General features: G+C 52.8%; 7 protein-coding genes across 7 annotated transcripts; 3 read left to right on the top strand and 4 right to left on the bottom strand.

The window, feature by feature from the left end:
- Nucleotides 1-372: 372 nt before the first annotated feature.
- Nucleotides 373-3,579, top strand: Z517_05274 (uncharacterized protein; the record flags this gene model as incomplete). The annotated part of the gene is made up of 1 exon (XM_013430601.1): nucleotides 373-3,579. One exon carries the CDS (start codon nucleotides 373-375, stop codon nucleotides 3,577-3,579), a length of 3,207 nt encoding a protein of 1,068 aa, XP_013286055.1.
- Nucleotides 3,580-4,466: 887 nt separating this feature from the next.
- Z517_05273 (uncharacterized protein) lies at nucleotides 4,467-6,336 on the bottom strand (the record flags this gene model as incomplete). The annotated part of the gene is made up of 5 exons (XM_013430600.1): nucleotides 4,467-4,547; nucleotides 4,677-5,155; nucleotides 5,222-5,659; nucleotides 5,715-6,030; nucleotides 6,088-6,336. The coding sequence occupies 5 exons, from the start codon at nucleotides 6,334-6,336 to the stop codon at nucleotides 4,467-4,469; spliced, it is 1,563 nt and encodes a 520-aa protein (XP_013286054.1).
- Nucleotides 6,337-7,613: 1,277 nt separating this feature from the next.
- On the bottom strand, nucleotides 7,614-8,051 carry Z517_05272 (uncharacterized protein; the record flags this gene model as incomplete). The annotated part of the gene is made up of 1 exon (XM_013430599.1): nucleotides 7,614-8,051. One exon carries the CDS (start codon nucleotides 8,049-8,051, stop codon nucleotides 7,614-7,616), a length of 438 nt encoding a protein of 145 aa, XP_013286053.1.
- Nucleotides 8,052-9,169: 1,118 nt separating this feature from the next.
- Nucleotides 9,170-10,673, top strand: Z517_05271 (uncharacterized protein; the record flags this gene model as incomplete). The annotated part of the gene is made up of 2 exons (XM_013430598.1): nucleotides 9,170-10,007; nucleotides 10,063-10,673. The coding sequence occupies 2 exons, from the start codon at nucleotides 9,170-9,172 to the stop codon at nucleotides 10,671-10,673; spliced, it is 1,449 nt and encodes a 482-aa protein (XP_013286052.1).
- Nucleotides 10,674-11,487: 814 nt separating this feature from the next.
- On the top strand, nucleotides 11,488-13,029 carry Z517_05270 (uncharacterized protein; the record flags this gene model as incomplete). Its single annotated transcript, XM_013430597.1, has 1 exon — nucleotides 11,488-13,029. The coding sequence occupies one exon, from the start codon at nucleotides 11,488-11,490 to the stop codon at nucleotides 13,027-13,029; it is 1,542 nt and encodes a 513-aa protein (XP_013286051.1).
- Nucleotides 13,030-13,510: 481 nt separating this feature from the next.
- Z517_05269 (uncharacterized protein) lies at nucleotides 13,511-16,738 on the bottom strand (the record flags this gene model as incomplete). Its single annotated transcript, XM_013430596.1, has 2 exons — nucleotides 13,511-15,877; nucleotides 15,935-16,738. 2 exons carry the CDS (start codon nucleotides 16,736-16,738, stop codon nucleotides 13,511-13,513), a joined length of 3,171 nt encoding a protein of 1,056 aa, XP_013286050.1.
- A 704-nt stretch (nucleotides 16,739-17,442) lies between these two features.
- Z517_05268 (uncharacterized protein) lies at nucleotides 17,443-19,725 on the bottom strand (the record flags this gene model as incomplete). Its single annotated transcript, XM_013430595.1, has 4 exons — nucleotides 17,443-18,246; nucleotides 18,308-18,450; nucleotides 18,499-19,206; nucleotides 19,257-19,725. The coding sequence occupies 4 exons, from the start codon at nucleotides 19,723-19,725 to the stop codon at nucleotides 17,443-17,445; spliced, it is 2,124 nt and encodes a 707-aa protein (XP_013286049.1).
- Between the last annotated feature and the right edge of the window lie 1,095 nt (nucleotides 19,726-20,820).

Here is a 20,820-nt window from a genome sequence, read left to right as displayed (position 1 = left end):
GAGGCTGGTGCAAATAGAGAGAAGGAAGGAGAAAGTCTCGGTACGAACGCAATTGGATTATGATGAAATCGGTCGGCCAGCCGGGAGAACGGTTGCAGACTACACGTACCTGTTCCTTGTATTGTTTAATTGAAGATATCCATATCCTGCCAGTCCTTAAACTGAATCGGCTCTGCGTTCTGCATTTGTCCTTCTCCCAGATCACCTACTTGGAGTACCTGAAGTGGCGGCGATAACCAGTCTTGGCAAATTTAAAATCCGCCCGAAGAACCTCCAGAATCCCTCCAGATTTTTGGAGATTTTCTCAGAAATTTAGTTCTACTGCATGCTGCGATTGTTTGGTCGGTGACCAGCAGTGAAGCCATTATTCCAATGTCTCCCAAAAAGGCTCGCCTCGGTGGGCTATCTTCCACAGAACCCGGGAAACCATCGAACAAACAATCCTCGCTCGAAGATTTACGGGACACCATCCAACGTCGGTACCAAATCACCGAGCCGGGCGACGCCAAAGAAAAGGATAAGAAGAAGAGTCGCAATAAAAGTCATGGGACGGAGACGGAACGCGGCAAAAAGCGTGATCGTAATGGGAGAGTCCTGGGCCAAGCACGCCAGCATGATGCCCCGCAGGACGTCTCACAGGACGAGCCCATTGAAGGAGGAGCAGGACAGTCAGAGGACGGCGTCTTGGAGCAGGAAATGAAAGCTCTTGGTGGCACGGCTGAAGATCTGGCACTCCTCGCAGATGCAGACTCCGAGTCAGAGGTCGAAGGAACCATCCCGGAGGCGGACCTGGAGAAATTAGACAAGGGAATGAGAAATATCCTCAAAGAGATCGCCCTCGCCCAAGGAGAAGGCCGCGATGAAGAGGACGTCTCCGCTGACTCCGAAGGAGACGACGGTGATATCCCGGCTCCGGCGGTCGCAGAATCAAAAACTGCTAGAGAACAACAGGCAGAGAAGAATGGACGGGGCAACAAAACGAGGCTGATCTGCGAACCACAACCAGACTGGTACAACATCCCTGGCCCAGAAGTGGACGAAACAAGAGAGCCCATATACATCCTGGCTAAGGAGTCTCTTGACGAACTCTACGAATATGCAAAGGTTCTTCTTGACGACGACAACCAAAAGTTCAAGGAGTCGCAGCAGTCATCATCCGCCAATGCATTTTACAACACTGTCATTTCATCAGGAACCTTATCGGACAAGATATCAGCCCTGACCTTGGCCGTGCAGGACTCTCCTATCCACAACATGAAAGCTCTCGAGACTTTGATCGGCCTGGCTCGAAAACGCAGTCGGTCTCAAGCCGTCGATGTGCTCCGCGCGCTCAAAGACCTCTTCGCTCAAGGCTCACTTCTCCCCGCATCGAGAAAGCTTTACACGTTCCACGACCAGCCTGCCTTTATGTATCTAGAAGCGAGATCTTGGAAAAGAGGGAAAAATCTGCCCCGTCGCCTCGAGCAAAAACATTTGATATCATGGGCTTTCGAAAGCTGGCTGAAAGGGCAGTATTTTGAAGTGCTCAAGATCCTCGAAGGATGGTGCAACGACGAGATTGAATTCTCCAAGGCTCGCGCCGTCAGCTACGTCTTCGAGTTGCTCAGGGAAAGGCCAGAACAGGAGTCAAACCTGCTACGCCTCCTGGTCAATAAGCTGGGCGACCCCGTCAAGAAAATCGCCTCCCAAGCTTCTTATTCGCTTTTGCAGTTGCTGCTAGCCCACCCAGCCATGAAAATTGTGGTTGTCCGCGCCATCGAGACAGACTTCATCTTCAGGCCCGGTCAAACTCTGCATGGGAAATACTACGCCGTGGTTACTCTCAACCAGACCGTGTTGAGTGCGAGGGAGGAAGATGTAGCGACAAAGCTACTCGACATCTATTTTGGACTGTTTACTGACCTGCTGAAAACCGACAAGGGAGTCGTAAAGGACGAACCGGATACAAACCCTGTGGAGGGTAGAGGGCGCAGGAAGAAGAACAGAAAGACCCAGGAGCAACGTGGCCAACCCCAGGCTGAGGAACTTCGCGAGAAACTCATCTCGGCGATCCTCACTGGCGTCAATCGGGCATACCCTTACACCAGCAACAGCGGCAATAGCACCACAGCGTTTTCCGATCACCTCGACACACTCTTCAGAATCGCCCACTCGGCGAACTTCAATACGAGCATCCAATCCCTCTTGCTTATCCAACAGATCTCCCATTCATCTCAACACAAAGCGTCAAGTGACCGCTTCTATAGAGTGTTGTATGAATCTCTTCTCGACCAGCGCCTGATCACCGCATCGAAGCAACAACTCTACCTCAATTTGCTACACCGTGCTCTCAAGGCAGACTTGAGCGTGAAGAGGGTAAAGGCGTTTGTCAAACGGCTTGTGCAGGTCCTGAGTCTGCATGAACCGCCATTCATCTGTGGTGCTTTTTTCCTGATCCAAGATCTCGAGAAGACATTTCCTTCGCTGAAGGCCTTGACCGACGAGCCAGAGGATCACGAGGGAGACGATGTCGAAGTATTTCGGGATGTCGTGGATGAAGACGATGGGAAACCAACCAGCACGGGTGCCACGGATGGTGCTTCGGAATCAGCGCAGTCGCAGCGAGGACACGTCTACGATGCCCACAAACGGGCTCCAGAACATGCCAACGCCGACAACGCGTGTCTCTGGGAAGTCCTCCCATTTCTCGCCCATTTCCATCCTTCTGTCTCGGTCAGCGCTGACCACGTACTGCGCCACCAACCTCTTCCCGGGAAACCCGATCTCACCTTACACACGCTTTCGCACTTCCTCGACCGCTTTGTGTACCGCAACCCAAAGCTATCGAGCTCGGGTCTCAGAGGCAGCAGCATCATGCAACCCATGGCAACGGACAATTCGCATGCTGTCCTCATTGCAGGAACGGTGAACGGGAAGAAGGACATGCCGGTGAACAGCGAGCAATTCAGGCTGAAGAAGAGCGATGAGGTTGCCGCCGAGGATGTTTTCTTCCACCAATACTTTACGAGTCTGAAGAGCAAGGGCGACAAGAAGGACAAGCAGAAGGGGGAGAAGAAGAAGAGACGTGATGCCGACGACGACGTGGACGAGTCGGAGGCGGACGAGGATGAAATCTGGAAGGCTATGATGCAGAGTGCGCCAGATCTAGAGGGTGACGAGTTCGAGGACGATGATGACGTGGACCTCGACCTGGCGGATTTGGAATCGGATGACGAGGATGGAGCAGTTGAAGACGGGGACCTGAGCGGGCTGGAAAACGAGGGCGGTGATGACGATGAGGATGAGGGTGTCGACATCGATCCCGCATTCTTTGACGAGGAGGAGGATGATCTCATGGTGGACGCTGAGGGCGTTGACTCTGACGACGCCGGAACCGACTTTGCAGGCTTCGACGAGGACAACGCTGCCGCACGACCTGCAGCGAAGAAGGGCAAGCACCAACAACAAGAGGACGAGGATAATAGCCGCAGCAAGAACCCCAAGAAGACGGCACGGTCGAAGCTGAAGAACCTCCCCACCTTTGCTTCGGTGGAAGACTATGCGAAGATGCTCGAGGACGATGAGGACGAGGATGTCTAGGTTCGATATCTTGAGAGACTGGCTTTTCTACCAGTACATACATACCGAGGTGCATACCCTGGTTACCTAGTAGACAGATAGCGACCAATATGTCTACATGTCTGCATGTATGCATGTTTTCCTGTTTCAATGCAACCATCACTTTGCCATTAGTACTCGCCGGGTACTATCGCATCACTGTGTTTGTGTATCGTTCGTCTCAGATCGCATCGCATCTTATCGCATCCTATCTATGGACCATTTGAATTGTGCTATAATATACTTCTCAACCTCCTCATCCAGCAGTTAGATACAAATTCCGACCTACTTAGTACACCCTATTGAAACTACAATACGTGCATGATAAAATTCAATAATTTACTTTTCTTACTCTTTTTCTGAAGAATCCGTTTTTCCCCCCCAAGATCTAAGGTTTCTTCCGAATTCTTTGATTTCCTATCGTTGTTGTTGTTGTTGTTGTTGTTGTTGTTTGCGGCGTAAAAAAAACTTGGGTTGCGGGTTTTGCGGGATTTCCGCGTAATTCATTTCACGCGACTTTAGTACATGCATAGAGAGTATAGATAGTGTAGTGATTTTACCACATGTCTTTGTCTTGACGCGTCAAATTCAGATTTCTTCCGTCGCGAGGTCTGTCTGTCTGTCGTGGTTTTTCCTTGTTGCCTTGTTGCTGTGCTGGAGAGCGAGCGAGCGAGCGAGCGAGTGAGTGAGTGATCTTCTTCCAAGGTTTACATGTCATGTCTTCGATACATTATTATCCATGCCCTCTTCTGGTCTGCCATCTTTTCCCCGGTGTCGATTGTTGTTGGTTGTTGGACCTTTTACAATTTGTTCCCATACGCCTTATTCCGATGATCGATATTGTATCTAAGAGGGTAGGAGAACTGTGTCTAGACTGAATTGTCGGCACAGGTGAAGACGCCGCGGACGTTGCCGTTCTCATAATCCAAGACGATACTGTCGACAGAGGCCTATACCGCATTGATCAACGTTAGTAATCTCCTTGACTCTTCACACGTGAATACTCATTCCACCAAGGAAAGTCCTCCCAATCGTTTTACTAGAACAAGGACCATGTTAAAGAGGGAGTAGATACTCACATAAGTGCCCACGCCCAAGAAGTAGAACCCCACGATGATGATGAAGATGTTCATCAGGAACCCGATCCACCCGCGAATGCCCCTCTTCCTCCAGAAGCCCGGGCCCAGATCCGCGTGCCGCATCCGCAAGTACGCGACACCCCAGAAGATCCAGCCGAAGAAGGAGTCGAACAGACTGCTCATCAGGGACAGCAGGTCGGCGAAGAAGGGGATGACTTCGGCAATGATAAAGGCCAGGATCCACGTCACGGCCAGGATGGCGGCCCAGGACACCCAGCCCACGACCGTGTGCGAGGACTTGTGTCGCGTGCCGTCGAAGAGGCGGAAGAACACGAAGCGCGCCGACACGGAGGCGTAGAGTACGCCGAGGAAAATGAGCGTCGGGACCATGAACGAGAACGAGACCTTCTTGTAGATGTCGTTGCCCAGACTGCCGAAAGCGGGCGCCGTGTTGTACTGAGTTCCGGTATAGCCATAGACTACGGGAAGAGGCGAGTCAGTATTCCTTCTTCTTTGCGGATGGATTAGAGCTGAAAAGTTCTTACCAATGCCTCCAACGAGACTAAACAAAATGATTTCGCAGATGGTGACGAGCCACAGCGCCTTGCGGAAATCATAAGGGTTCTTCATCTCGGCAATGAAACTCGGCAGCGTGATTTGTCCGATGAATGTATAGCTGATGTTGAGAAAGGCATTCATCCCTGCAACAAACGTGGTTCCGGCCATAGGCACCGCAAGGACCAGCGGCTCACCACCGAGTTTCACACCCGCCGCGTTGACGTGGTTCGGATCGGGATTATAGCCAGCTGTACCATGCTTGCCCTCTGCGCCGGCGAAAGCAGCAGCAAGGATGACGCTTACAAAAGTGAAGAAGGCAGAAAAGGCGGCAAGTTTCGACAGCGCACTGAAGGTACGGGGCATGGAACAAACCCACGAGACGACGGCGCCGATGGCTGCAAAGCCCACGGTGCAAACGCTGTGGCCTAGAACGGGTCAGTCTCCATCAAAACTGTAGATACTCCAAAAAAAATAACATACCACTCATGGTATTGAGATAGCGCGAAATGACGAGAACATGGAGTCCTTGAATGAAAGTGTTGTTCAAGATGAACATGACCGCTGTAAAGTACCACGCCCATTTCGAATTCCAGAACAGCATCTGTCCAATGTCGCAGACGTCTCGAGTCTCAGGGTGTCGAAGACAGAATTCCCAAACCACCAAAGACGTGTAGAGGACGAAAGCGGCTTGAACAACCGTGAGAATGATACCGGGCACCAGCCCGAGGATCGAGTATGAATAAGGGAATGACATGATGGCCAGGCAAATATACTCGGAGAAGAGTAAAGCGGCAGTCTGCCTTGTCGTCAGCCACTATGTAAACAATCCGTTGGGCATAGAACTATGAGTAACCTTTTGCCAGGAGCAAGTCCGATACTTGATGGCATCGTTGGCTTCCATTGCGACCAGCTTGCCATATTCATCGTCAGATCCCGAAGTATCAGGCAAGGAACCAATCCTCGGAGGCGGGCCGATTCTACTCATTTTGCGACCATGGACCATGGTAGAATCACGCCTCGCCTCTATATCAATGGCTTCATCGGGCTTGAGGACGTTGCCCTCGCCAAAGGCGGGCTCCCTCTTTTCATACGTCTCGGACATTTTTGCGTCGGTGGCCCTTCAAGTCCCAGTTTTAATGTAGTTGCGAATGGTTCAATGAAATGGATCAACGCCACTTGATCGCGCGAATGACCCGTATAAAACAGGTGAAATATAGAGAATCAGGACTGAGACGAGCTATCGCCTGCATGTGATTGTTTTGGGAATACCAGCTACCAAAGGAGAAGAGAAGACCCGACAGTAAGAAGCGAAAGGTCGGGGCGTTCTGCCGTGAGGAAAATGCACCTTTATGCGACAATGCTGTGATGGGGTGCGAGGACGGAAAAACTAAGCATGCCAACGTAACAGGGCAAGCAAAGCTTAGACGAAAAGTCAAGGATGGGGAGGGGACAGCCATGCAGTCAAGCAACATGAGGCCAAACTATGGAGAACGAACCCTTGTGCATGTCGTCTGGGTGGCCCCGATGCGCGCGACAAGGCAAGGTAGGGTAGGAATCACAAACGCCGGCAGGCATGGTGACGACACAGGCGTGGGTAGTTGTGGAAAAGGCTGGCGATCCATTGTCCAAGCAGAGCAAACAGCAAAAGCCACAGAGCCACGGTCGACCCACTGGTGATGGGGCCAAGATGGGATAAGGTTAAGCGGGAGGAGATTCAAGGCCTTGGGAGAGGCTTGGAGAGGCCAAGCAGCGCGGGATGCGGGACGGCTGAGGGCACAGGGGGCCCAATGAGATACGGAGGCGGACGAGGGAAAAGCTCTTTCAGTTTGGTTGAAAGGTCGGCCGTTTCGCCGTCAGCAGGATTGGATGCCCTCTGTTCTTGTGTTTGCCTAGGGATCTATCACTCTCCGCCACTGTGGTTCTGACTGGGTGACGCGGGAGGGGGTTCCCCGTTGCGTCTGCCGAGGAGAATTCCTAGGGAGTTCGGGAGGTGGTGGCGGTGGTGGCGGTCCGGTGGGAATGAACACAAGACAAAATGGGTCCGGAGAGGAGCAGTGAGCTCACACCAAAGCTTTACTATTTGAAATGGATATCGATTGAGCAAGCTGATACCAAAATGGTGTGCTCGAAGCTTGTAGGCGACGGCCAAATGAGAGAATGTCGAGGCGGAAGAAAAACTTCTGACGGATACGAAAACCCGATGTCTAATTCTCTTTTTGGTTTTCCTGGTGCCCGGTACGTCATCTAGAGCCGCAGGCAGACTGAGGAAACCGCGCAGTCGTGGTAAAGAATGAGGTGATGTAGGTAGGTATGCATGCAATGCATGTACGAGGTATGTTTTTGTTTAGAACTATCTGCCCAGTCCTTATCGAAGCTTTTTCACTTTTTCTCCCAGGTCTCTTGTCCAAAATTGCCCAGCTTGGCTATCCACTGCATCATGGTGTGGCTGTCGATAAAATCATACTGATCGTCCACCAACTTCCCATCCTCGCTCATGGTTAGCGTGATGATATACTCGTTGTCATACTCGCCAGCGTCCGCAGTGGCTTTGGCGTGCAAGAACAGGGCAACTTTGCGCGTGGTCTCGTCGACAATGGCTTCTGTCATCTCGGCATGGTAGGTGTGCATCATCTTGAAGACCTCGACATTGAAGGCAACATACTCGTCGTTGTTGCGAGTCGGGCCCTTGACCGAAGAAGGTCCACCTCGATGGGTACAGGATGGGGTGCAACAAGCAGCGATGGTAGGAAAGTCGCGCTGGTTGTGTGCGTCGAGGTATCGTTTGGCTGTGGCGAGGAGCTGCTCACGCAAAGACATGTCGATGCGGACTGGTCGGTCGTGGGCGGTCTCTGCTTGATTCCTGTACAAGTGGTAGTGTATTCAGTCCTTCACCGGATGTCTGCGGGAGTAAAGCAACATGCGCAACGTAAATTCGCAGAAAGACATCGTAATATTAGAAGATCAAAGCCCAGAGTAGACTGGTGGCCTGAAGCACCCAAGCACTGCCATCGTTGGCCAAGTGGCCATCAGATCAGACATACCCAATCCTGTTGATTGAAAATAAGAAAAGGGATACCTCTATATCTGAGAGCCAAGTATACGGAGTATAGTCGTAAGAGTGACTGGGTGACATTGTCTAGGTACCGGAGTTCATGGCTGTAGCATCTTTTTTCGTCAGACACGATATTCTTGCCTGCGGGAGCCTCATGCATCGTGGCATCTTGACTGGCGTAATTTCTAGCATGCTGTGTTACCATAGATAGACATGTTCAGACGGACGACAGATGCTGAGCCGGACTCGAATCTTCTCTTCATTCATGTAGATGTGCAGACAATAAATACAGACTGCCCTGTGTGAAAATAGCTGCACCACAGTCCGCACTTCTGTGTCGCTGGCCGCGTCATGTCATACAGAATTTCCCTTTCTGGGGACAAACTGCGGCCCTGCAGACTCGCATCGATGCCTTGTGGATTCAAGTGCAGCTGAAAATGTGACAGGTTTCCCCTGCGGCGGACTGCGGTACAACTAATTCACCATCCATCCATTGGGAATTCCCTTGATCTGTCCCGAGCATCTCGAAATTCCCATTTCTTTTGTCGTACCCTGAAAACGACGCCCCGACTTCGTAGTTCCTTAGACTTTCACACCTGGCTTCATCCTTCCCCGACCTCCCCCTTCCAGAAACCCACCACGCCTTCGATTCAACTTCTCTCGTTGTTACCCTCAGACCCGCCTCCCTTTCATCGTGTCCTCCTCTTCTTCAGCTGGCCAAATTTCAAATCTGAGTCCCTGCTAAACAGTTGTCACCATCCCCGACTTTCTCAATCCGCAGCCACCTCCTGGTACCGAAACACGTCCTCCTACACGGCCGCTACTTCAAGAGCTAAACCACACCAGAGATACAAGGTTGAGGGGGTTGTGATGAGTTGGAGTGATGAACAGGCATCACGCCTTTACCAATGGCTACGCCGCCAACAAGAAACGAGATGACGACATCTATCGTCCATACAGTGACCGCTCCGATCTCGAAAGCAAGTATATTTGGGGTCTGCCAGATTTGGTCGAGGACGAGAAGGTGGATTCTTCCTTTACACGAAAATTCGAGCCTCGAAAACGAGCCCTCCACACCCGGTCTCGCCTGATCCGGCTGGGCTTGATTGTCCTGGTGACATGCTCCCTAGCCTTCTACTTGTTCTTTCCCTCCGACTCCACTTTGTCGTTATTGTCGAATAATTCGAGCCCTTCGTTTCAATACGATGATATCGAGACGCTGCGGTACTACGATCTCGAAGATGTCCAGGGAACGTCGGTGGGTTGGGAGAGGGAAGAACGTGTCCTCCTTTGCACCCCCCTACGAGACGCCGCACCCCATCTACCAATGTTCTTCGCCCATCTAAGGAACTTCACCTATCCACATCACCTCATTGACCTAGCTTTCCTCGTTTCCGATTCCAAGGATAACACCGAAGAATTGCTGTCCCAAATGCTGGAAGCACTGCAAGCCGACTCGGATCCTTCACAGCCGTACGGCGAGATTTCGGTGATACACAAGGACTTTGGACAGGCTGTCGGTCAAGATGTGGAAAGCAGACATGGCTTTGCGGCTCAAGCCAGCCGAAGAAAGTTGATGGCGCGGGCACGGAACTGGCTGCTCAGTGCGGCTCTGAGACCATACCATAGTTGGGTCTATTGGCGTGATGCAGACGTCGAGACGTGTCCATTCACCATTATCGAGGATCTCATGCGGCATGACAAGGATGTAATTGTGCCGAGTGAGTCTAGCTGAGTGGCATTTATGTCATGTCTCCAACTAACAGGAATGAATAGATATCTGGCGGCCTCTACCTGATTGGCTGGGTGGTGAACAACCATACGATCTCAACTCGTGGCAAGAATCCGAGACCGCCATTGCCCTCGCCGAATCACTGGACGAAGATGCTGTCATTGTTGAAGGCTATGCGGAGTATGCTACGTGGCGCCCTCATCTGGCCTACCTCCGCGACCCCTATGGGGACCCTGACGTCGAGATGGAACTGGACGGTGTTGGCGGAGTTTCTATCCTCGCCAAAGCCCGGGTATTCCGTGCTGGTGTACATTTTCCGGCCTTCTCCTTCGAAAGGCACGCCGAGACAGAAGGGTTCGGAAAGATGGCCCGACGCATGGGATTTTCTGTGGTAGGGCTTCCACATTATACCGTGTGGCATCTGTACGAACCCTCGGTGGATGACATTCGGCACATGGAGGAAATGGAGCGTGAGAAACGGGAACGTGAAAAGCAGGAAAAAGAAAACGCCGAACAGGTCAAGAAACTCGAAGACGAGTTCCAACAGGTGGGCTCTCAGTGGGAGGAGGACAAAGAAGCCATGGCAGCCGTCGCCCCGAAGAAGGAAGGTGTGAAATTGGTCAACAAAGGCGAGAAAAAGGCTCCTGCTGGGTAAAGCAGAAGACGACGACAGCTGAAGTGGACGAAGAATGGGATTTTAATGCAACAACCATTGCTCATGGGTGGCTACCTGTCGAGCTACACGATACAGCGGTCTCGGGTAGAGGATCATGGAATTCAGGAAAAAAGCAACAGATAACGGATCATGGGATATGGGATAGAAAGCGAGCGATCCAAACATCTTGAGCCAAAGCATGATGCATACATGGACGAGAGTTGGCGGCGTTGTGTGTGTCGGCCATTTCCGGGGGTCAGGTATTTTGGGCAACCTCTCTGTTGGTGGGAGGCTCTTTTTGTCACCTGTACACAATATCTTTTGAGAGATGACCAGCGACCGTCACTGCTTGCCCAGTGATCAGTCATTTTATTAGGGAGGAATACGGGTGCTTGCGGTGGTTAACGGCCACCGTGAGGACATGCAAGAAAAGTAACGCAGCAGTCCATCTCCATCCATCGTCTCGGTAAGGATTTGAAACATGCCATCTTGGTAGGCTATGGCTTGGGCAAATGCGTGTAGGTGACTATTGTCAACTGCCTTCAGGGCGGTAGTGGTGTTGGTCGTTGTCGCCGATGATGATGGGCGAGAGGAGGAAATGACGTCGTTTGTCTGCGGTGCCGCGACGCGTCCCAATTTGGACGCGTTAAACCCCAAGTCTGACGCACAATGCAATGCATAGTGCAACGATACACCGTCATGGTCAACCAATCTGGGAGTTAACACCATCAGACCACTCGGCGAGTAACTCAGTCATTCCAACGTACTATTCAAAGCCTGCATAGTCGATGGGAGAGGGGAGATAGACAGCGCAATGTCTACGGCCTCGTCGTCCTCACAACCTCTGACCTTCCCTCCCGTGCCCGTCTCCTCCACCCTCGCGCACCAGAGCCTCCGCCTGCTGGAGCTACCGCCTGAACTGCTCGACGAAGTGGAGACGCAGATCAAGAATCCGAGTAAGAGGCGGAAACTGTGGTTAAAGTCGTCGGTGGACATTGCCCCTTCAACTCTGGCACAGGGACAACGACTACTGCAGAAAGGGTTCAGCGGAGGAGGAACAACATCTGTGCGGGATGCAGAGGGAAAAGAAGGGTTTCTTCATCTCTGCACCGACGACAAGATCTGGGCTGTCAAGCAGGTCAGCACGAGTAATAGCGTCTACATCACGCAGACGAGTGACTCGTCTCACGGCCCGCGGGCCAACGACAAAGGCCGAGATGAAGGCGGAGACGGAGACACCTCTATGGCTGGTGTGGATGAGGATGGTGATGAGGCTACCTTGGCCAAGGCTGCTGGTTCTAGTACCAGAGGTGGTGGTATCACGACACGAGCACAAGTCAGAAATGTTCTCGAGTTGATCAAGGTGGAACCGGACGAGCGAGAGATTGAGAGAAGAGTTCATGAATTGACACCCCTATATCACGACGTGGATGATGATGTCGATCCTCTTGACCGCAGCCGTATGGGGAGTGGGACCAGGTCGAACGGGGCTGAGGGAGTATCACCGAGGAACGTGCTGGACAACATTCCCGCTCCGACGAGGCTGATCCGGGATGTGATGAGGAAGTCGTGTGTCTTCCAGCTGCCCCAGCCGACAGCGCCAAAGGGCGAGGAAGACAAGAAGATGGTCTACCTACCCACGCCAACCTTGCTACTTCGGCGCTGGAAGGACTTCCTACAGCAATGTACCATCTCAGGCGTCAAACTCGAAAAGAACGACCACGTCCTCCGCGGAAACAGCCTCCGTGCTGTGCTTGACGGGCTGGTCGAGACAGAAGAGTCGGACGTGGGACGTGCTCTGGCTCTGAATGTCACGCTGGCTATCTTACGCCGACTTACAGACGAGGTGGCAGACGACGGACGGGACCCCCATACCTGTGATGACCCCTCGCTACTCGACATGGACCTGAGCAGCCCTGACTCGATCAGCGAGGACCAACTAGTCAATACGAAGCTAAAATTCAACCCCAGCCTCAGCCGCGACGTGGTTGGACAGTGGCTCCTCTCGTCCTACGCCCGGAAACGGTCACTTGTCCCAAACTCCTCCGCCGACCCGTCTCCTGCCCAAGGGGGACTGGTACTGCGCGTCGACGAATTCATCTCCGAGTGGAGACACCTGCTTCCGGACTCCTGGGCCATGAACTGCGACATGGCAGGACCGGTTTCAGCATCCGTCGATGGTGTCAGTGTGGCGCGGGACGACCAAGGTGTGCAAGTCCTGAGATTCGCATCTCCTTCCTCCGGCGTGGCGGGTAGCCTCGCAAAGGACGCGCAGGCCCAGAGCCAGAGCCAGAAGAAGCGGAAATGGCACGAAAAGTTCGGGGCGCAGAGGACTGCCCCGGCGGTAAAGCGGTGAAGAGGTGAAGCGGTGATGGGTACGAGGTACATATCGTGCAAGTAGATACGGTTGCGCGGAAATCAGATCCTCATCATCTACTCAGTAAACTCACTCGCTCAGTCAGTCAGGTCGAATACATGAATTACATTGAGAAATTCCCGTCGCATTCCCCATGAAATCCAACGTCCCTGGGTCACCGTTCTACGTATACACAAGCACCACCTCCCCTCTGAGGTAAAATAGGTAAAAGAAGGAGGTAGATAGATACCCGAGGTATGTATATGTGGGTATGTATGTAGACGCCCGAGGCCAGCAGTACTAATCGGAGTAGTAGTAGTAGTAGTGGTAGTGTAGACAAACCCTTCCCCATTCCCTCCTCGGCCATTGCACCATCTAAAACCGAGAAATGCTCCCTGAGGAACCTGGGAAACCTGGGAAAGGATGGAGATGATTTCTTTCTTCTCCAAGAGTGGGATATCTAGATGTTGGAAAAATATGTTCAAGCGACCAATTCCCTCAGCTTGCTCTTCTCATCTTCATTCAGCAGTTCAAACAAGGCGGCGAACCCGTCGTGGCCGGCCTCGTTCTTGAACCACTGCAACAAGTAGTCGACCGTCTCTTCGTCTCGGGCTCGGGACCCCGTGGGACTCAGGTCTCGGTCGTCGGTGCCGTCGCCAGAAATCCCCACGAGGGCCATCAGCTCGTTGCGCACGCTCGCACTGGCCAGGTCAATGGCGCCCGCCGAGCCGACGTCCTCCCAGTCATCGGCGTCTTCTGCGTCTTCGTCCTCTTCATCCAGCCCCTGAGCGGCGGCTTGAGCGGCCGCCAGATTGGGAAACCTCGAGGTCGCGGCATTGGCGAGCTCGTCGACCATGATCTTCAAAATCTTCAGGTCGGCCGGCACTTGCGTCCATTGATCCGGGTTCAGTTTTGCCTGTGATCTCGTCTTGATGCGTCCGCTTGACCGAGGATCCACGATCAGATCCCCCTTGACGCTCACGGCGTGGACTCTGGGATCGTGCAGTGCAAAGATCTTCGACAGCGCCACCACGTTCTGTCTCACCTCGTCGAACCCGGCAAAGTGCACAGAGTTCTCCAGCCACTTTGTCAAGACCACATTCAGCCCGTTAGAGCCGTTGATGTTGACCTCGTTCAGAAAATCCATAACTTCCTTTGGAGCCGCCAGGGAGAGCCCCACGAAAACCATACATAGGCTCTGGATAAATTGTATTCTCTCCGCTGTGGCTAGGCGAATAGCTACCGCTCGCAGCAGATCCATCAGGTATGGTCCGAGCTTGTCTGCTCCGAACTTTGTGACCAATACTGACGCAAGCCCACCGACCTCTTGACCCGCATTCTCGTCTACATCGGGGGAGTTGAGCAGGCGATTTATGATGGTCAGTGTCACTTCGACCGAGGACTTCCCCTGAGAGTCCGTCCAGGACAAGAACTGCTGTGTACCTTTGGACAGCATGTGGTTAAGTGCCAAGGTGGCTGGGCGCACAAGCTCAGGCTCAACAGCTTCCATAAGTACTCGTTGTAGTTTTGGCATCACAGCTTGCACGAAGCCAGTAGGCAGAGGGTCGGATCCGAACTCGGCCAGTGCAGAGACGAGTTCCGCCGCGAGATTCGTCAACGCAGATTCCTGAGTCATGTTGGCGATGTCGAATGCACCCGTTAGGGATGGGATGGTCTTTGCGCACAACCGCACGTACGGTTCTTGCCCAGAAGAAGACACCGATGAGACGATCGACTCAAAAGCTTCAGTGAGGAGGGTGAAGAGTTGGAAATTTGACGCCCCGTCTGATGCCAGCGTGAAGAACAAGTCAATGGCATTATTCCCTTCACTAGTTATCGTGGATGTATCCAGCATGATGGCGTCACGCAGGAGTTGGATTAGCGCAGCTTTGACGTCGTCCGCGTCTTCGAGCTCATCGCGAAGGTCGTGCGAAGAGATATATTCGCCCACCACATTGATAACTGCATTTTGCATCGGCCGTGTCACGGTCGGTGAAAGGGCTTCGATGTAGTCGTGGAGAATGCTGAGGCAGGCGACTTTAACGAGGTCGGATTCGTCCATCGACGAGGCCGTCACAGCATTCGTGAACGCGACCGCGCCGGCGGCGAGGAACTCTTCGCCGCTGGCAACCTTGAAGAAGCACGCTGCGGCCATTTGCCCTGCCGCCCGCATAAAGGGATTTGGGTGTTGGAGTGTATCTGAAAGTCCCTCGACCACCGCAGAAGAATTTTGAGGAGTAAGCTTCCCGTCGGTTTCGTCGATGTCTTTAAGGCATTGGTTCAGGAGATAGACAAGTGCTTCGCGTTCTTTCCAAGCTGATGTCTGGCCCGACAGGTTCTGTTGCTTGAAAAACAATAACGCTGCGATAGGAATCTGCTTCAACCATTCGCCCAAGCTCCGCACTGCCAGCTCCGCACATGCCGCCCGCGGCGTGTAATTTGCTGTGAGTGATGTTGCTTCGCAGAGATATAAGTTGGAGTCGTATTCCCATAAGCCTTCTTCCTCCTTCGGCACCCGGGCATACAGGACCAGAACGCGGATCAATTCTTGTAGCCAGGGTGCCGTGTGTTGCGCTTCGCCGAGTTGCTGCATTTGCGCGGTAAGCTCTTTGCGTACGGACGGGGCTCGAATAGTAACTTGTAAAAAGTCGAGTTCTTCAAGAACAAGGGCGTCCAGACTACAAGGTAGATTATCGCTGTCGACGAGTTTGCCTTCGGCAGTGCCGTCGATATAGAGTTGAGCATAGATCGCCGCAACCCTGTCCAATTCCTCCCAGACAATCTGGAACAGGGCTAACACATCTGCAGAGAGAGCCTGCGCATAGACCTGTCGGAGTTTGTCCAGTGTCTTGTAACTCGTTAGCCACGAAGTCTCCTATTTCTCGAGCTATACGGAGTAGTGTACCTTTACAACCTGAACCTTTAGGGCGACAATGCCTCGAAATGAAGCATCATCAGGTTTCATCGTAGGGTCCAGCGGCTGCTTCAGCGTTTCCATAAAGAACGGCATCCACGCCTTCAGCGACTCGTTCAGAAAGGCCTTCACTGCCGCTCCGTGATCAGCCATGACCATCTCCAGCATCTCAAAACAAGCTCTGAAGACATTGAGAGTCATAGCTCTCACTATCAGGCTGCGAGAGTTATCAACCGCAACGTGCTGCAAGGCATTGACGAGATCTCGGGCAACCAAGAAGAACTGTTCGTCTGTCAAGCCCTCGTCAACCAGTTCGGAGAGGACGCGTAACGTGCCGTGGATTGGCGCATCGTCTGTCGAGGTATTCAGGATTGTAAGGAGAGAGGGTAGCAGCGAGGGCCACGCATCGGGAAAGTCAACACTGGCAATTTTGCTGGCGACACCCGCTGCTAGCGCCTGGATACTTGCGTCCTTGGGTGCTTCCTCGCCTGCAAGCGTGCAGATGGCGAAGACCCGGTCACGGACGCTGGACTTTGCCTCGTCATTGAGATACACGTTTCCTGCAAAGGTCTCGTCAAACTGCGGCGACCACGTGGCCGAGACGTAGTTCTTCAAAGCTGTCAATGCAGCCTTGCGAGAGCTGGGCTCGACATCATTGTGCGAAGCAATCGTCAGGAGCGCAAAAGGAAACTCTGCTTGAGGGTAAAGTCGAAGAAGTCCTTGCTCGGCATCTCTAATGACGGATGTATCTGGTCGGGTCGTCGCTTGCAGGAGATGGAGGACCTGCTGCTCCATTGTCGCTAGCACGAGGCTGGCTCGATGCGGGAGGCGGAGGCGGGATGCGGGATGATCGTCAGGGAGAGGGGAGGCGGAGTGGTTTTTTTTTTCCCTTCCTTCCGCTTATGGCTTGCAGGCGGAATCGACAGCTGAGAGACCAGAGGATTCAATGAATCATACACAAGCCAGTATCAGGGAAGTTCTAGAGAGAAAGTGATGGGGGAGAAGATGCACAAATGCTGCGGGCGCGACAAGTGGGTAAACACTTTGAAACCGCCAAGGCCAACGTGTGCCGGCCTCTGATTGGCTGCCTTGCGCTTCCAGGTCTCAGCCTGATCGATCGTCTGCCAACGCGTCTTTGAACGACACCAGAGGGCGGAATGGATGGGGGCTAGAGGCTGACGGGAGCAACAGACAGGGGGAAATATACCCTGACCACGTCCGACTGCTAGAGATGGCAACGTCTGTGTGACAAGACTGGCAGAATCTCCTCCATCGCACAAGGCTGTCACTAAAATGTCAGCCTTTCTGAACCTATGGAGTGAAGAACTAGTTTGTGTATCTGACGGCGTAGGAATATTATGTATTGCTGGCGCTCACTGCTTATAGATGCGCCGAATGATATACTAATACGCAGTACTCGGGGAGGAACGAAACGGAAAAAGTACAGGGCTCCCAACTCCTTGAACCCCCTGGGTTCTCAGCCTCGCTCAAATACCAACTCATTCTCCAACCGGCATGCTTTCTACCTGGTCGACCAAGCTGCGCCAATTGCTGGCCTGTAGTTCTGCATACTTGACCCGCTCTTGACTCCAGTCTTGATGCATACGGCTGATGGCGTAGATGGTCGTCTGGAAAGTCACAATCTCGTCCCGCACACATTCCTTGATGAAGACACCGCGGGCATGTTGCTGTACTATACTTTCCTTATCGGACATGATGCTGCTTTCCACCTTCTCGATCTCTCCTGGCTTCACTTGTCCCGGTGGCTTTTGCCGTAACTGCTGCAATTTGTTTTCGGATGCTTCGATACGCCGCTCAAGTTGGGGTATGTTGTCTCTCGCATATCGATCTCGTCGGTCAAACAGATCCCGCATAGACACGAAATTGTCGCGAATCGATTTGAGATCCTCAAGAACTCCTGTGTCCCAAGCTTTGGCTTCGTCTTCGAGCAATGTCTGAGTTGTGGCAAGGTGTTTGGCCGTGGACTGAATGCCCTCATTGAGAAGCGGCACATCATTCTGATCAATCGCATAGGTGTCGTTGCTGCATTCGGTGAGATGAGAGAGTGCATTGGAGAACTTCAAACTGTCCAACGCAAGTCCTTCGTTGCGCTTGACCAACCGTTCCATCCAGACGCAAAGGCTGATATAGACCTCCGCCGAACGCCGCACCCCTGCCCGCACTTGATCGAAAAGTTCGGGAAGGTTAGACGGGAGACTGTCTTCCAAACTTGGTGGCAAAACCTTGCCAGTGAATTCTTCTTGAACTGATATAGTGGCTTGTTTTCGCCAGACCGCAAGCTCCTGGAAAACCATGTCAGCTGTTTTTCTCCCGTAACGGTGGAGCGGGTATATGAACACATACTGTTGGTACTGTCAGGAACATCACCACAAGTGTCTCCTGGCTCAAAACCGGATGTTGCACTAGTGAGTTGGTGAATCGGACCAGACCTCGTCTACGTTTCTCCAAAAAGACAGTCGCATCTGCAGTGAGATGAGCCCCATTCACTGGTTACTCGAATCAGCTGGAATCTCTCCAGAGCACGGAATTCTTACCTTGAACCCGTTTGGGAGGTAACAGGGGTAAGCGCCTGAAAGGGTAGCGTTTCTGCAAGCAATCAAGCAACCAAACGAAGTCACTGTATCGCCTAACAACGCTGCTGCCTCTCCGTGCGGTCTTGACTTCATAATTGCGATGCTGAAACAGGAACACTCCCTCCTTTTCTGGCAGTGTTGTTATCGTGACGCTTTCCCCCGTCCCAGCTGGTAGACTGATACTTTGCGAGATAGCACTGCGTGGCTCTGGGTCTTGTCGGTTCGATTGCCGGTTATCTCCAGGGTCTCCGAATCCTCCGCCGAGGGTGGGTTGTTCCGAGAAGCCTCCCGAATTGCCATTGTAGCTGTTCCACCCAGGGCCCGCACTTTCGGATGAACGCTCATTTGTGGGACTTCCATTACTGCTGCCCGGGCTACCTTCCGTCGTGAAAGCGCTCGTTGTTCTTGTAACGCCATTCGAGACGCTCTTAGCGCTCTCGACAGAGGCCCCGTTGACAGACATGGTGTGAGCGGCAGTGGAGGGTGGCGGTAGTCTGTTGTTTGACGGACTAGCCCATGGGTCTGACGTTGGGTCGGTCCCAAACGAGTCTTCTCGAGGCTTTTGTGGTCTGACTGGAGTGGCTCTGGCTGCTGGGGGAGAGGGCGGCTGCGGTCGGGCGCTGTGCGACCGTAGTTCATCTAAGTAGCCAATTCGGGGCTCAGGCAGTTCTGGACCGAGTCAGTATTGCGCATGAAGTTATGGGGACCTGTAGACTCACTTCTCCTCCGTTCATCTACGCCATCGAGAGTGATTTCTTCTCCCTCTTGGCCTAATCCGATGAGAGCGAGCAAAACATTGAACTCGCTCCTACCGACTCCATTGGCACTTTCCTGGCCTCCCGGTATCACAAAATTCAAGATCTTTGTTTGCTCCTGCTCGCTGAGGTTGCTGCTCTCCAGAAGGCGCTTGATGCCCGCTAAGCCAATACCAACTCCAGTCCTCTCATTGGCATGTAACACGGCGTCGTATGCATCCACGTAGCTCTCCGGCACGTCGGTCGCGGGGAGAAGATTCTTGACCAGGTTTTGTCGCGCCGATTTCTTGGGAGTAGGCATTGACCATGGAGAGTCACCTCCATCGTCGGCGAAGAGAGACGATGTCGAAGGTTTCTGTACAGGCTCGTCGCCAAAGAGAGACTTGGAATTCAGCGGCGCAGTTTCGGTGGGCGAGGAACCGAACAGGGACATGATGGCAGGTCTAAACCGGTTGAGCAGTGACAGACGTCAGCTACATCAACTGCGACATGGATTCAGACGAGCAAAATGATGGCGAGGACTGCACAAAAGCAGATAGCCTCCTCGAACCGTGCCGCAAGTGCTATCGCAATCAATGACTTCAAGTTGGAGACGCAGATGGAGCTGCGGCGAGGGCCTTGGCAGTCAGTCATACTAGTGGCGCTGGACTTAACCTACAGTTGTTCCTCGACAACCAGTTTCTCTACTCGGTCCCACATCCTTTATATCCCTCGACGAACACAATCTTTGGCCGATGTACCTCGATCAAGCTCGATATCAAAGAGCAGGACCTGCATCTACCTGTGAGCGCCTCTCCGGCACATATTCTTCCGCGCATCCTGCGCTAGTCCCATTGCCCGTTGCGATTGAGGAACTCTGCCATCAACATGGGGGAATTGTCCTGCTTAAACTGGCAAACCAGCAGCCTCAATTATACGACCGTGCATTGAGTGATCAAGAGAGAGTGAATTGGCCTAACAGGGAATGGGTATCGATATCGAGACACTGTCGCTAATCTCAGCACGGTTACTGAGCACGGGGTAACAAACCAGAGCATTTGTCAAGACTGCGATGGAATAGCCAAATCCTTAGATTGTCCTCGAGTCTCGGGCTCATGGAGGGTATGGGATGGTCTGGAGCAAGGTCATTATTCCACACAACTATACCAGCTACCCGTCCGACGTGTCTTCGGTCTGATGGTCTGAGACGGAGCTCTATGGAGAAACACAGCTCACTTTGCATTTCTCGCTAGCATCAAGGCATGCACCAGCACCTAGCATGGCTGTGACGGGCCTGCTCGAACACCACCACCACGTCCGTTGGCCCCTTGGCATGAAGCGATGCCTGTGTCATTCCTCTTTGAATTGGTCGTTGGTTATTGCACGAGAAGATGGTGCCGGTCGATGGGACAGGATCAAATCGCGGGTCTACCATTAAGTCCCTTCTCTCATGTCCTCAGCAGAACACGAGGGCATGGCATGTCTTTCACTATGAGCAGGGCATATGCCAATGATCCATCATCCATTCTCCCAGCAGGCCAAGGTATGT

This window comes from Fonsecaea pedrosoi (assembly GCF_000835455.1).
Source record: "Fonsecaea pedrosoi CBS 271.37 unplaced genomic scaffold supercont1.3, whole genome shotgun sequence".
Lineage (NCBI taxonomy): Eukaryota > Fungi > Ascomycota > Eurotiomycetes > Chaetothyriales > Herpotrichiellaceae > Fonsecaea > Fonsecaea pedrosoi.
The sequence above is the reverse complement of the archived record's forward strand: the minus strand, read 5'-3'. Positions and strand labels throughout refer to the sequence as shown.